We start from the raw sequence: 15,049 nt of genomic DNA, 5'->3' as shown, positions 1-15,049 counted from the left end.
GGCTGGTTAAAGAGTCGGGGTGAGATGGGCCGAGAGCTCAAATAGACCCCTCTCTCCATTGTTACCGGTCATCTCTATCAGGAACAACACAACAGACCCCTTTGGGGGCCCCCATAGGGCCTTGCCCTCAGCCTGGGTCAACAACGGTAGAGAATGTTCCATCCTCCGAAGGGAGGCTGGACAACATCCTCCATGCTACACCTGAGGAAGACGGGTCGATACTGGGGCAGCTTGGAATGTTCCTACTCATGCCCACAGAATGTGAGCTCAGATCTACAGGGATGCAGAGGTCACACAGGCTCCTAAGCTAAATATGGGCCCCAGATCACATCACGTCGATGGGGTTTACAGTTATATTTATGCCCCTTTCCCATATTAGGGAGCTACTCTCTTCCCTGATCCAGCTTTCTGGTCCTTTTCCCAGCCATGTAGCGCAGCGGGTTAAGCGCACGTGGCGCAAAGCCCAAGGACTGGCATAAGGATCCCAGTTCGAGCCCCCGGCTCCCCACCTGCAGGGGAATCGCTTCACAGGTGGTGAAGCAGGTCTGCAGGTGTCTTTCTCTCCCCCTCTCTGTCTTCCCCTCCTCTCTTGATTTTTCTCTGTCCTATCCAACAACGAACGACATTAACAAAAACAATTATAACCACAACAGGCTACAACAAAAGGGGGAAAAAATGGCCTCCAGGAGCAGTGGATTCATGGTGCAGGCAATATCCTTGGAGGCAAAAAAAATAAATAAATTCATTTTTATATAACCATGCAGGCACTGGGTCAACACTCAGTGTAAGCTGCTCCTAGTGTTGCCTGTTGCTTCTTTTTCCATCTCTAAGCAAACATACAGAATTACTCAGGGCAAGTGTGCTTGGCCTCTGTTGGAAACGGCCTCCCTACAGCTTGCCCCCAGCACGAGGGCAGAGATGCTCTGGGGACTCGGCTTAGAAGGCTTTACGCTTCCCCTTCTGGGGACAGGAAGCTCACTGTGTGCGCTGTGGTCACGGTCTGTGGCAGAGCAAGGAGGAGCAGGCTGCCTGCTCTCTGGGCAGCCCAAGTGAATCCCCCGGTCGGACACTCAGCTCACTGTGTGAGTCCCAACACCATGGGAGGGAGCCACAGACAGCACAGGACTTTCAGGATGGTGGAGTGTGCTGCGGTGTCTCTTCTTCTCCTTTCCCTCAGAGAAACAAAGACTAGAAATCAATATTAAGTCACTAATAAAACGAAAGTAATAATAATTTTTAAAATGAAGACGAGAGAATTGGGCAGGGAGACCACTCCCTGGTGTCACGTGTATGAGGTCCAGGGTTCATTCCCCAGCACTGCTTTAAAAGTTAAAGTTCACAGGGGGTCGGGCGGCAGCACAGTGGGTTAAGCACATGTGGCACCAAGCGCAGAGACTGGTGTAAAGATCCCAGTTCGAGCCCCCGGCCCCCCACCTGCAGGGGAGTCGCTTCACAAGCAGTGAAGCAGGTCTGCAGGTGTCTGTCTTTCTCTCCCCCTCTCTGTCTTCCCCTCCTCTCTCCATTTCTCTCTGTCCTATCTACAACAACAATAATAACGACAAGGGCAACAAAGGGAAAACAAATAAATAAATGAATGAATAAATAAATAAAAGTTAAAGTTCAAGAGAGCCTGGGAGCTTAAGATTTTCTCTCTTTTTTAATTCTTTTTAAAAATATTTAATTTGGGGGCCAGGCGGTGGCGCACCTGGTTAAGTACACACATTACAGTACATAAGGTCCCAGGTTCAAGACCCTGGTCCCCACCTGTAGGGGGAAAGCTTCACAAATGGTGAAGCAGGGCTGCAGGTGTCTGTCTCTCTCCCTCTCTATCTCCCCCACTGCTCTCAATTTCTCTCTCTCTCTATTCAATAATAAATAAATATAAATAAAAAAATATTTAATTTGATAGGACAGATAAATTAGGGGGGGAAGATAGGGAGAAAGAAAGAAACCTACAACACTGCATCACCACTTATGACACTTCCACCTGCAGGTGGGGACTGGGGATTTGAACCTGGGTCCTTGTTTATGGTAAAGTATGTTCTCCAGTGTGTTGGCCACCACCCAGCCCCACAAAAGACTTTCATGCCTGAGGTCTCAAGGTCCCAACTTCAATCCCCTGCACAACCAGTGTTCTGGGAAAGAGGGACAGAAGGACGAGAGCTGAGGAAGCCTAGACAGACAGACACAAAGATCTGCAGAGTCTCTACAATCCCACCTGCTCATCCTGGGCTGGGATGAGGTCTACACTACAGTCCAGGTGCTGGGTGGAGCTCTGAGAGCCCCTCTCCCTGCCCCAGGCGCTGGGTGGAGTTCTGAGAGCCCCTCTCCCTGCCCGCAGGCGCAGTAACAGCATCTCCAGGTCCCCCGGCCCCAGCTCCCCAAAGGAGCCCCTGCTACTGAGCCGGGACATCAGCCGCTCTGAATCCCTCCGCTGCTCCAGCAGCTACTCTCAGCAGATCTTCCGGCCATGTGACCTGATCCACGGGGAGGTCCTGGGCAAGGGCTTCTTTGGGCAGGCCATCAAGGTGAGCACGGGCAAGGCCCACCCCGCTCTGTCCTCGAGTCACCACAGACCTCGCCACACCCTGCAGAACACCAGGTCACTTGGGGCAATGGTGCTGTCACTGAGAGCGTGGTGGGCCTGGAGACCTGGTGGGGAGGAGCGGACCGAAGTCCACGGGGTCAGAGCCCAGCGTGAGGCACGCTGCCGTGACCCCTGGGAGAGTGTCTCCCAGCTGTGCCCTGTGAGCTGGCTCAGGCTCTAACCTCTGTCTTTCTCCTCCTCTGCTGAGAGCTAGGGTGGGGGGTCAGGTAAGCCATGTGTCTCACCTTGCAGGGCAGTGAGAGCAGCTCGTCCTACTGCACCTGCCCCCTGGCGCATGTCTGTGGCACTGACCCTCCTGCCCCCATGCCCGCTCACCCAGGACCTCCTGTGTCAGATGACCAAAGCCCCTGCTTGGCCTGGCTGTGTTCCTCCCCGCTTCCTGTTCTGGGTGCTCCCCTCTGGTCTCTGCATGCCTGGCTCTCCAGGGAGGAGGCTGCTCCCCTCAGAGCCCCATGCTACCTTCTGCTGTGTCTTCCACACATGGACCAGCTTGACCTGCTGGGTGTCTGCTCCCAGGGACGGGATAGCCCGTTGCATAGATGTTCCTGACATGTCCCCAGGTCTGCTTCTGGCCTCCGCTCTGCTGACAGCTGCCTTTCCCCTAGGTGACACACAAAGCCACCGGCAAAGTGATGGTGATGAAGGAGTTAATCCGGTGTGACGAGGAGACACAGAAGACTTTCTTAACTGAGGTGAGGAGGTGGGGTGGCAGCTGGGAGTTCATGTCACTGTTAGAGGAGGGAAAACGTACTTGACGGTGGTTTCAGGAGGAAGCTTGGTTGGAGTCACTGTCCTAGTAGCTGAACAGAGGAGATGGCCAGGGATGCAGCCTGTCCTCTGCACTGCAGCTAGAGGCGGGGACAGAGCACGCTACGCCTACCACAGTGCCGCTCGCACATGCCAGGTGGTGCTCTGATTGTCTCTGTCACGTCGGAAAATAAACTACACGTGGTCTTGCAGGTGGCGCAGTGATAAAGCTTTGGACTCTCAAGCATGAGGTCCCGAGTTCTATCCTCGGCAGCACAAGTGTCAGAGTGATGTCTGGTTCTTTCTCTCTCCTCCTATCTTCCTCATTACTAAACAAATTAAATCTTTTAAATACATAAATAAGTAAATAAACCACACAGCGGCCATTTGTTCAGCATCCACTTGCTAGAGACGGCGAGCAAGACCAGGGAGATAGCTCGGCACTAAGAACTTGGTCTGTGTGCCTGAGGCCCCGGCTTCCACCCCCCTCCTCTGTGCCAGCTGAGCAGTCCCTGGGTAGAGGCTGGAGCCTTGGTACCTCCTGCAGGCCCAGAACACCCAGGGAAACTGCGGTTCTGTGGCGTCTCGCTTAGTGCTCGATCTGTCTCTGAATGAACAGATGAGCCCGGGAGCAGTGAAGTCACACATGCACAAGGCCCGGCCCCCAATACACACACAGCCTATAAGGAAGAAGGGGAACGGGAGCTGGGCACGTTGCTACCGAGACGGGGCTCAGCGGAGCTCACAGATTCTGTAGATGGTGCCATGCGCAGTCGAGCGGGGCCTCCAGAGTTGCCCACTGCTTCAGCCGGGTCACTGTGGTCCCGGCACTGCCCTCTGGGTCTCAGTCTCCCCCGGCCCCCCGCTGCAGCCCCCCTGTAATTCCCAGAAAGGCAGGGCCCGGGGAGGAGGCTGCAAAGCCCTCTCCTTCCGTGCAGCGGCGTTCTGCCTTCACTGAGCTGCTGCCAGCTTGCCTGCATTGAGGTTCACAGATGGCAGTGGTCAGACGCTGACTCCCCGGAAGGGGCCGTGCCGTGGGGAAGACTGGGCATGTGACCCCTTGCCCTCCCGGCCTCCCACCCCAGGTGAAGGTGATGCGCAGCCTGGACCACCCCAACGTGCTCAAGTTCATTGGCGTGCTGTACAAGGACAAGAAGCTGAACCTGCTGACGGAGTTCATCGAGGGAGGCACCCTCAAGGACTTCCTGCGCAGCGTGGTGAGCTCCCCGCTGTGCCCGGGGGCCTTGGCAGAGGGTCAGTGGGCCCTGTGTCACCAAGCCTGCACCTGCCACAGAGCAGGATGGCTCCGTGCCTCCCCCTGCCAGTGCCGTGCAGGGTGGGACTACGCTGGCATACTGTTGGCCCCACAGGCGGCACAGGGCCTGGCCACCTCTGACAGGCACTTCCCCACCCACAGGACCCCTTCCCCTGGCAGCAGAAGGTCAGGTTTGCCAAAGGCATCGCGTCTGGAATGGTGAGTGGTGCCGGCAACCGTGCTGGTAGTGGGAGCACAGTGGGCAGACTGTAACTTTTTATTGATTTATTTATTTTTATTAGCTTTATTGGGTAGAGACAGCCAGAAGTCGAGAAGGAAAGAGGTGATAGAGAAGGAGATGCCTGCAGCCCTGCTTCACTCGTAAAGCTTTCCCCCTGCAGGTGGGGACCAGGGGCTTGAACTCGGGTCCTTGTGCATTGTGACATGTGCACTCAGCCTGGTGCGCCACCACCTGGCCCCACAGCGGGCAGACTGTACGTAAGCAAGGCCCCGCCCTGGGCAGTTCCCGTCGGCAACATTGCCCAGCAGCTCTCTCTTGAACTCTGCATGCCGCGAATTGCCTGGCCAGCTGTTCTCAGCTCCCGCACTGCTCTCAAAGCATTCCAGGGATCTCAAAGATCGTCCAGGGCAGAGAGGGCATGGGCAGGTCGACTGGAGGCGCAGGCTGCCGGCCTTGCTGGCACGAGGTGTGCCGCTCCGAGGGCCTCGGGAGCAACTCGAGAAAACCTCAGAGCCTCTGGAAGCTTGAGCCTTGGAGGGTGGTGAGCAGCAGATCAAGCCCTCTCTCTCTCTTTTAATATTTATTTATTTATTTTCCCTCCTCTTGCTTGTGGTTTTTTTTTTTTGTTGTTGTTGTTGTTGTTGTAATTATTGATATCGTCATTGTTGTTGGATAGGACAGAGAGAAAAATGGAGAGAAGAGGGGAAGACAGAGAGGGTGAGAGAAAGACAGACACCTGCAGACCTGCTTCACCGCCTGTGAAGCGACTCCCCTGCAGGTGGGGAGCCGGGGATCCTTGCGCCGCTCCTTGCGCTTTGTGCCACGTGTGCTTAACCCGCTGTGCTACCATCTGACTCCCACAGGTCCCTCTTGACAGGAGGCCCTTAGGTTGAGGGGACCCCAGCAAAGACCTGGGGGAAAGTCTTACGTGGGAAACGACGGTGCAGCTCAGCACTGAGGAGAGCTTCTGCGCGCCAGGCCCTGAGCTGAGGGCCCCGGCCTCGTAACAACCCCGGCCTCCAGACAGGAAATAGGGAGGAGTCAGGGCAGAGCTGGGGTGGTCTGGGATCTTGGCCTCACCTGTCTGATCCCAAGTCTGAGGCTGTCACCACTATTCTGTGGGAGCTGTAAAGATGATACCAGCCTGGATGGCAGATCCGGTGTCCAGGGTATTCTTGTTTTGCTGGGTCTGGTCTGGGAGCCAAGGCCTCTTGGCGCGGGACCTCACCAGCCCATGGGCTCTGTGTTTCAAGCTAAGGAGTCTGGATTTTGAGAAGTCAAAAATGAAGGGGACCGGGCACCGCTCACACAGAAAGAGCGCACACTCAGCCGTGTCTCTGCCCGCCACATGGGCACACCACCCACAGAGGAAGCTCACGGGCAGGGACAGTGCTATGGTCTCTCCTCCTGCCTGCCCCGTCTAAAAATCAGAAACTAAAGGAAACCCTCCAGGAGCTGGTAGCAAAACAAATAAGAAAAGACACATTTTTAATTTTTATTTATATGGATGAGAAAGAAAGAGAGAGGGCTGGGGAGATAGCAGAGTTGTTGTGTGAAACCTTGCACAGGAGGCTCTGAGTCCTACGTTCATTTCTTTCTTTTTGAACTGCCACCAGAGTGACCACTGAGACATGGGCCTGCTCAGCAAATGGCCTCCTGGTGGCCATTTCTTTCTTTTCTTTGATAGGATAGACAGAACTTGAGAGGGAGAGAGAGAGACCAGCAGCCCTGCTTCACCAGTCATGAATTGTTTCCCCCCCCCCCAGGTGGGGAGCAGGGGCTTGAACCCAGGTCCTTGTGCAGCGTAATACATGTACTTAACCAAGTCCAGCCATGTCCTCCCTCCCTCCCTCCCCCCCCCCTCAGGTCTCAGGTTCACCCCTAGTCTCATCGTAAGCCACAGCTGAGCAGTGCTGTGACCTCTTCTCCCCTTCTCTTCCCCCTCTGCTAGCTCTCTCTCTCTCTCCCTCCTCCTCTCCCTCTCCTTTTAAAAAAATGTTTAATTATTGTTATTTATTAGATAGAAACAGCTAGAAATTGAGAGGGAAGGGGGAGACAGAGAGGGAGAGAGACATCTTCAGCCCTGCTTCACCACTTGCAAAGTTTTCTCCCTGCAGGTGGGGACTGGGGACTTGAAGCAGAGTCCTCATGCACTGTAAAGTGTGCGCTCAACCAGTGTGGCACCCGCCCCTTTTTTTTTTCCACCAGAGTACTGCTCAGCCCTGGATTATGGTGGTGTGTGTAGGGGGGAGAGTTCGAGGATTGAACCTGGAACTTGGGAGCCTCAGGCATGAGTCTTTGCTTAACCATTACGCTGCCTACCCCACCCCCTCTCCCTCTTTCTCATCTAAATAAGATATATGTATTAATTATCAGAGTGAGGTCACCGCACCACTTAGCTCTGGCTTACGCAGTCCATGCAGTTCCCATGTTAAAGTTGTCTGGGCAGGAAGCGGCAGTGCTCTGTAGGTGGGGTTGGGAGAACTCAGGTCAGAGGCCTAGGGAGGGAACCAGTAAAGCATTCGGATTTCTGGACTGAGTGGCTTTGGGGAGGAAAGACTGGGAGGCAGGGTGGGTGGCAGTGATGGAGGAGAGGGCTGGGTAGCTGAGGCACCTTGAGCCAAGGTGGTCTCTCTCGCTCTCTCTTTTTTTTTTCTCACTGGGGCTCAGTGACTGCAGTACAAATCCACCGCTTCTGGAGGCTGTTTTTTCCCCTTTTGTTGCCCTTGTTTTTTATCGTTGTCATTGTTATTACTGTTTTTACTGCGTTGTTGTTGGACAGGACAGAGAGAAATCAAGAGAGGAAGGGAAGGGAGAGGCAGAGAAAGACACCTGCAGACCTGCCTCACCACTTGAGGCGACCCCCCCTTCAGGTGGGAATCCCAGGGCTTGAACTGGGATCCTTATACGGGTCCTTGCGCTTAACCCGCTGCGCTACCGCCTGGCCCCTAAAGGTGGTCTCCTTTACCAGATGTATGGGCAGGGCAGTGACTGTCAGGAAAGAGGGTTACAAGAGCCGGGATAGGTGTGTGAGGCTGACATGCTGACAGACTTCCCAGCACCCACCCAGGCAGGAAGCTGGCTCTGGGCTTGGGGAGGGGCAGACAGGCGTGGGTGGGTGGCGGAGAGGCTAGAGTGAGGAACTGTGCGCACCAACAGGAGACTTGCAGGCGAATAAGCGCACGCGGGTTTCGGGCCTCAGAGAGCAGGAGGCTAACAGGTCGCCAGCAGCTGAGGAGAAACTCCCTGGGGAGTACTGCAGGGGTGGGGGGAGCACCTCGGAGAGTAGTGGGGCCGGTGGGGGTGGCTAGCAGAGGTCAGGAACTCAATGTCAGCTGGGCCAGGGGAGAGTGGCTTCTCCCTTCAGGCAGGAGGGGCCTGGGGGCCGATGTGAGAGATGGGGCAAGGATGGCGGCAGAGGCTGGGGCAGGGCCAGCAGAGTCGGGAACCAGAGGACAGGGAGAGCTTCGGCCGTGCCGTGTCTGGGTGTGGGTGGGTGGGAGAAGGTCGAGCTGGAGGAGGCAGCAGGGTGAGGACGGGCGGCGCCCTGTTGGCGTTGGGACGTGGGAGTGGCGGCTGGAAGCCCAGACCCTAGAGCCCAGTTTGACTCCCCACGCTGGGTGGTCGGGGTGCCCTGGTCCCCGCTTCCAGGGTCAGCTGCTGCGTGAGTGACCTGCCCGTCTCTGCTTCTGCTCTGTTCCAGGCCTACCTGCACTCCATGTGCATCATCCACCGGGACCTGAACTCTCACAACTGCCTCATCAGGCTGGTAGGTGCTGCCCTGCTCCTCCGGGCCGCCAGGTCACAGAGGAGCCTGCCCGTCTGCGTCAGAGCAGAGGGGTGGCGTGGGGAGCCTTTCTTGTCCCTCCTGCTGCCTCTGATGCCGGCCCCGCCCCGGCCCGTCTCCAGGAGAGTCCAGGCACTCCCACCTTTGAAACCTGCGCAGCTGGAGAAAACACCCAACAGGCTGAGCGCCAGGCCGCTGCGCTAAGCCCCAGCCTGAGCCCGGCGCACATGGTGCCGCTGTGCCGTGACTCCTCTGGTTCTCACCCGTGAGACTTACTCTCTCGTGTCTCTTCTTTGACTCTCTCCTCATTTTTAGATTTTTTTCATCTTTATTAGTGATTTCATAGCGTTTTACAAAATCACAGCGTCTCAGGTGTATGACTTCATGCCTGCAGATAGTGTGTGTGGAAAGGAAGGAAAGGAAAGAGAAAAGAGGGGGTCGGGCGGTAGGTAGTGCAGCGGGTTAAGCGCAGGGGGCGCCAAGCACAAGGTAAGGATCCCGGTTCGAGCCCCCGGATCCCCACCTGCAGGGGAGTCGCTTCACAGGCGGTGAAGCAGGTCTGCAGGTGTCTGTCTTTCTCTCCCCCCCTCTGTCTTCCCCTCCTCTCTCCATTTCTCTCTGTCCTATCCAGTGATGACAACAACACAATAACTACAACAATAAAACAACAAGGGCAACAAAAGGGGATAGATAAATAAATATTTTTTAAAAATTTAAAATATTTTAAAAAAAGGAAAGAGTGAAGAAAGAAAAGTGCCCCGGAGGTTGTCCAGTGGGCAGCAGCGCTAGACTTGAAAGCATAAGGTCCTGAGTTCGGTCCCCAGCTTCACATGTGCTCTCTCCCTCTCATGTTGGTAAATAAATCTCTTTTTAAACATCTATTTTACTTATTTAATGCATAGAGGCAGGAATCAAGAGGGGAGAGGAGATCGCTAGAGGGAGAAAGAGATAGATAACCTGCAGACCTTCACCACTCATCAAGTTTCCCCTGCAGGTGGAGGCCAAGTACTTGAACCCGAGTCCTTGTGCACTGCAGTGTGTGCGCTTATCCGGGTGACCCAGCACCTGGCCCCAGTCAGTCTTTTTCAAACTTCAGTAAAGAAACCCTTTGCTTGGAAGGACCTTCAGGAGCCCCCAGCGCTGTGCAGAGTTCCGTCACTCTGATCTCTTGTGCCCAGATGTTTGTGGTGCTTCTCTGGGGCTGCCCCCAGCTCCCGTCCGGCTCTGTAGCACCTGATGCCGACCTGGCCTGAGGCCGGAGAGCTGGCCGTTGCCGCTGAGGGCGGGGCACATTCCTTCCACCAGCACTGCTCTGGGCTCCTAGGGCAGGACGTCACGCCTCCTGTTGACTTGCCGTCTGGTATCTGACCCGCCCTGGCTTCACCCTCTAACCATCTTAATCCTTTTGTACATGACGGCCTTGGAGCTATTTGGAGATCTTAGCTCCCCCAGTGCCCCCATGAATTCTCTCTCCACTGTTTTTGTCTGTCTTACCCTGATGTTAGTCAGCAACTTTGTATCTTTTGGAAAACAGGGCAGCAGCTCAAGGATGGAACAAATACCCGACCCACTCCCCCCAGCTCCATCTTCCATCCAGAGCCTTGCTCCCCACTCCATACACCCACACCTGCCCCCCAGCTCCATCTTCCATCCAGAGCCTTGCTCCCCACTCCATACACCCACACCTGCCCCCCAGCTCCATCTTCCATCCAGAGCCTTGCTCCCCACTCCATACACCCACACCTGCCCCCCAGCTCCATCTTCCATCCAGAGCCTTGCTCCCCACTCCATACACCCACACCTGCCCCCCAGCTCCATCTTCCATCCAGAGCCTTGCTCCCCACTCCATACACCCACACCTGCCCCCCAGCTCCATCTTCCATCCAGAGCCTTGCTCCCCACTCCATACACCCACACCTGCCCCCCCGGCTCCATCTTCCATCCAGAGCCTTGCTCCCCACTCCATACACCCACACCTGCCCCCCCGGCTCCATCTTCCATCCAGAGCCTTGCTCCCCACTCCATACACCCACACCTGCCCCCCGGCTCCATCTTCCATCCAGAGCCTTGCTCCCCACTCCATACACCCACACCTGCCCCCCAGCTCCATCTTCCATCCAGAGCCTTGCTCCCCACTCCATACACCCACACCTGCCCCCCAGCTCCCATCTTCCATCCAGAGCCTTGCTCCCCACTCCATACACCCACACCTGCCCCCCAGCTCCCATCTTCCATCCAGAGCCTTGCTCCCCACTCCATACACCCACACCTGCCCCCCGGCTCCCATCTTCCATCCAGAGCCTTGCTCCCCACTCCATACACCCACACCTGCCCCCCGGCTCCCATCTTCCATCCAGAGCCTTGCTCCCCACTCCATACACCCACACCTGCCCCCCGGCTCCCATCTTCCATCCAGAGCCTTGCTCCCCACTCCATACACCCACACCTGCCCCCCAGCTCCATCTTCCATCCAGAGCCTTGCTCCCCACTCCAGGCTCTGCTGTGAACCCCCGTCACCTGGCCCATGAACACCCCCAGTGTGAACAGAGCTGGGTGTTGCACTCTCCTCCCCTCCTCCCTGGCTGCTGCCAGAGCCCCCACCCCCACCCACCCCTTAGGACCAAGGTTGAGAATGGCCCCAAGTCCTAAGAGGTCCCTGTCCCACCAGGACAAGACCGTGGTGGTGGCAGACTTCGGGCTGTCCCGGCTCATAGTGGAGGAGAGGAAGAGGCCGGTGGAGAAGGCCAACAGCAAGAAGCGTGCCTTGCGCAAGGACGACCGCAAGAAGCGCTACACCGTGGTGGGGAACCCCTACTGGATGGCCCCCGAGATGCTGAATGGTGCGTGTGGGCGGCAGGCCTCTTGCGGTGGCCTCTGGGAAGTCCAGGGAGGCCCGAGAAGGACGGGGCCGGAGATGCATGTCTCTTCTCTGAGCAGTCCGGTCATCTCAGTGGGTTTGTTCCCCAGGAGCAGCCAGGTGAAAGCCAAAAGCGGGCGGTTAGCTTTGCCTTCTCTCCCCTGGCTGAGAACAGAAGTGTGCTGCCCCTTGTGGATAATGCTCAGACCCCAACCCTGGATGTTGCCTGGGATTCCCGACACCTCGGAACCAGTCTGACGCTCCTTTTGGAGTGTGTGACCCCCAGAAGTTTCCTGGGTGTCCCACGCGCACAGAGCTGGCCGACGGCAGGGTCCAGGGACTCCTGGTCAGTCTGGGTCCCTGTGCCCTGCAGGTTCAGCCGTGCCCTGTTCTTTACACAGCAGCCCGGCCAGCGCTGAGGGACTCCCGGTCAGTCTGGGTCCCTGTGCCCTGCAGGTTCAGCCGTGCCCTGTTCTTTACACAGCAGCCCGGCCAGCGCTGAGGGACTCCTGGTCAGTCTGGGTCACTGTGCCCTGCAGGTTCAGCCGTGCCCTGTTCTTTTTTTTTTTTTTAATTTTTTTTTATATTTATTTATTCCCTTTTGTTGTCCTTGTTGTTTTATTGTTGTAGTTATTATTGTTGTTGTCGTTGTTGGATAGGACAGAGAGAAATGGAGAGAGGAGGGGAAGACAGAGAGGGGGAGAGAAAGATAGACACCTGCAGACCTGCTTCACCGCCTGTGAAGCGACTCCCCTGCAGGTGGGGAGCCGGGGGCTCGAACCGGGATCCTTATGCCGGTCCTTGTGCTTAACCCGCTGCGCTACAGCCCAACTCCCCGTGTCCTGTTCTTTACACAGCAGCCCAGCCAGCGCTGAGGGAAGGTAGCAACTTGCAGACAGGTCCCACCCACATCGCCGGGGCATCCCCCACAACCTGTGCGAGACCCGGTTCTTGGCTGTAGCCTGGCTCAGCCCTGGCCCAGTGAGAAGTGCTAGGGCCACCCTGACACTCGCTTTTCTTTGCTCCCTAAGGAAAGAGCTACGACGAGACCGTGGACGTCTTCTCCTTTGGAATCGTTCTCTGCGAGGTGAGCCTCAGTGCGGAGGACGGGCAGAGGGTTCCTAGCTGCCCTGCCCACCTTGCAGTGGGGCCGCCTCCTCCTCCTGGGAGGACAGGTCCCTGTATGTAAGACGAGCCTATGGCTCCTGGGGAAACAGCTCAGCTGGTAAGGAGGGCACAGGACCTGCATGCTGAGACTCCTAGTTCGATCCCTGGTATTCCATGTGCAGAGTGGTGCTCTGACTTTCTCACACATGAAACTCTTTAATATGATTTAAATAGGGGGTGGCTGGTGGCACACCCGTTTAGTACATGTTACAATGTGCAAAGACCCAGGTTTGAGCCCCCAGTCCCCACCTGCAGGGGTAAAGCTTCATGAGCAGTGAAGTAGAGCTGCAGGTATCTCTCTCTCTCTCTCTATATATATATATATATATATATATATATATATTCCCCCCTCCCTCTCAATTTCTCTGTCTTTATCCAATAATTAAATTAAAATTAGAAAATATTTTTAAAGAGAAAAACCTGGGGCATGGAGCGTTGGCTCTCCCAGTTAAACGCAGACATCACTAGGCTCAACGACCTGAGTTTGAGGCCCCGGCTCCCCACCTGCAGGGGGAATGCTTCATGAGTGGTGAAGCAGGTCTGCAGGTGTCTGTCTTTCTCTCCCCCTCTGTCTCACCTCCCTGCTCAGTTTCCTTCTGTCAAATAATTTCTCCTGTCCAAGAAAAATATGGAAAAAATAGTCACCAGGAGTGATGGATTTATAGTGCAGACACCGAGCCCCAGCAGTAACCCTAGTGGCAAAAAAAAAATAAAATATAGAAACCTTAAGTTAAAAATGTTTTATTTAGGGAGTCGGGCTGTAGCGCAGCGGGTTAAGCGCAGGTGGCGCAAAGCACAAGGACCGGCATAAGGATCCCGGTTCGAACCCCGGCTCCCCACCTGCAGGGGAGTCGCTTCACAGGCGGTGAAGCAAGTCTGCAGGTGTCTATCTTTCTCTCCCCCTCTCTGTCTTCCCCTCCTCTCTCCATTTCCCTCTGTCCTATCCAATAACTGCAACAATAAAGCAACAAAGGCAACAAAAAGGAATAAATTAAATAAATATTTAAAAAAATGTTTTATTTAATTAATAAGATAGTCCTTTAAAAAAAGAGAAAGAGGGAATCGGGCTGTAGCGCAGCGGGCTAAGCGCAGGTGGCACAAAGCACAAGGACCGGCATAAGGATCCCGGTTCGAACCTCGGCTCCCCACCTGCAGGGGGGTCGCTTCACAGGCGGTGAAGCAGGTCTGCAGGTGTCTGTCTTTCTCTCCTCCTCTCTGTCTTCCCCTCCCTCTCTCTATTTCTCTCTATCCTATCCAACAACGACAACAACAATAATAACTACAACAATAAAACAACAAGGGCAACAAAAGGGAATAAATAAATATTAAAAAAAAAGAGAAAGAAGCACGTGTGGAACTGAATAGTTTGTTTCAGCTCATTGACGAATGCATATCTCAGCTGGTCCCAGGAGGAGCCAGGAGATGCCGTGCCTGGTAGAGTGCCCACTGGATACAGGGATCCAGACTCAAGTCCTGGCACCACACGGTAGCACCACAGCTCATGACAGGAGAAACTCCACCCATGAGGGGATGGTTCTGGAGGGTCTCTCCTTCTCACTCCCTGCTAGAAATGTTTTTATTTATTTTTAATATTTTATTTATTTATTCCCTTTTGTTGCCCTTGTTGTTTTATTGTTGTAGTTATTATTGATGATGTCGTCGTTGTTGGATAGGACAGAGAGAAATGGAGAGAGGAGGGGAAGACAGAGAGGAGGAGAAAAAGACAGATACCTGCTGACCTGCTTCACCGCTTGTGAAGCGACTCCCCTGCAGGTGGGGAGCCGAGGGCTCGAACCAGGATCCTTATGCCGGTCCTTGTGCTTTGCGCCACCTGCGCTTAACCCGCTGCACCACCGCCCGGCTCCCGCTGAAATGTTTTTAAATGAAAAGTCGGCTTGTGCAGTGGAATTGTGCGTATGAGAGCCCCCACACTGGGGGGAGAGATCAGTCACTCCTAGTAGAATTGGACAGGATTGTTTTAGGTGAGAAGTCTGAGCCTGATAAACAGGCAGTGGTGTGGGAGTAGACAGCATCAGGTTCTGCAAAGAGACTCTCATGCCTGAGGCTCCAAAGTCCCAGGTTCAATCCCCTGCACCACCACAAGCCAGAGCTGAGCAGGGCTCTGGTAAAAAAATAAAAATAAAAATAAAGAAAGCGCTAAGTGGTGGCGCACCTGGTTGAGTGCACGTTACAGTGTGCAAAGGCCCGGATTCAAGCCCCCAGTCCCCACCTGAAGGAGTAAAGCTTCACAAGTGGTGAGGCAGGGCTGCAGGTGTCTCTCTGTCTCTCTCCCTCTCTGTCTCCCCCCCCCCTTGATTTCTGGCTGTCTTAGGGAGCTTCCTGCTCTTCAGAGCTCAGCGCAGTCTGTCTTGAAGCCACCGGGTTAA

The 15,049-nt window shown here is 55.1% G+C and overlaps 1 protein-coding gene across 5 annotated transcripts in view; it reads left to right on the top strand.

Moving 5' to 3' along the window:
- LIMK2 (LIM domain kinase 2) overlaps positions 1-15,049 on the top strand; it is a 75,286-nt gene that overhangs the window by 57,658 nt on the left and 2,579 nt on the right. For all 5 annotated transcript variants that reach the window (XM_060192729.1, XM_007529250.3, XM_007529251.3 and 2 more), the window contains 7 exons: positions 2,342-2,528; positions 3,214-3,300; positions 4,441-4,572; positions 4,773-4,829; positions 8,555-8,620; positions 11,307-11,478; positions 12,527-12,582. In XM_060192729.1, coding sequence (XP_060048712.1) covers positions 2,342-2,528; positions 3,214-3,300; positions 4,441-4,572; positions 4,773-4,829; positions 8,555-8,620; positions 11,307-11,478; positions 12,527-12,582 — 757 coding nt within the window. The remainder of the gene's footprint in view (positions 1-2,341; positions 2,529-3,213; positions 3,301-4,440; positions 4,573-4,772; positions 4,830-8,554; positions 8,621-11,306; positions 11,479-12,526; positions 12,583-15,049) is intronic.

The sequence above is a fragment of the Erinaceus europaeus genome, chromosome 6, assembly GCF_950295315.1.
Source record: "Erinaceus europaeus chromosome 6, mEriEur2.1, whole genome shotgun sequence".
Classification (NCBI taxonomy): Eukaryota; Metazoa; Chordata; class Mammalia; order Eulipotyphla; family Erinaceidae; genus Erinaceus; species Erinaceus europaeus.
This window is presented reverse-complemented; position numbering and strand designations above follow the sequence as displayed.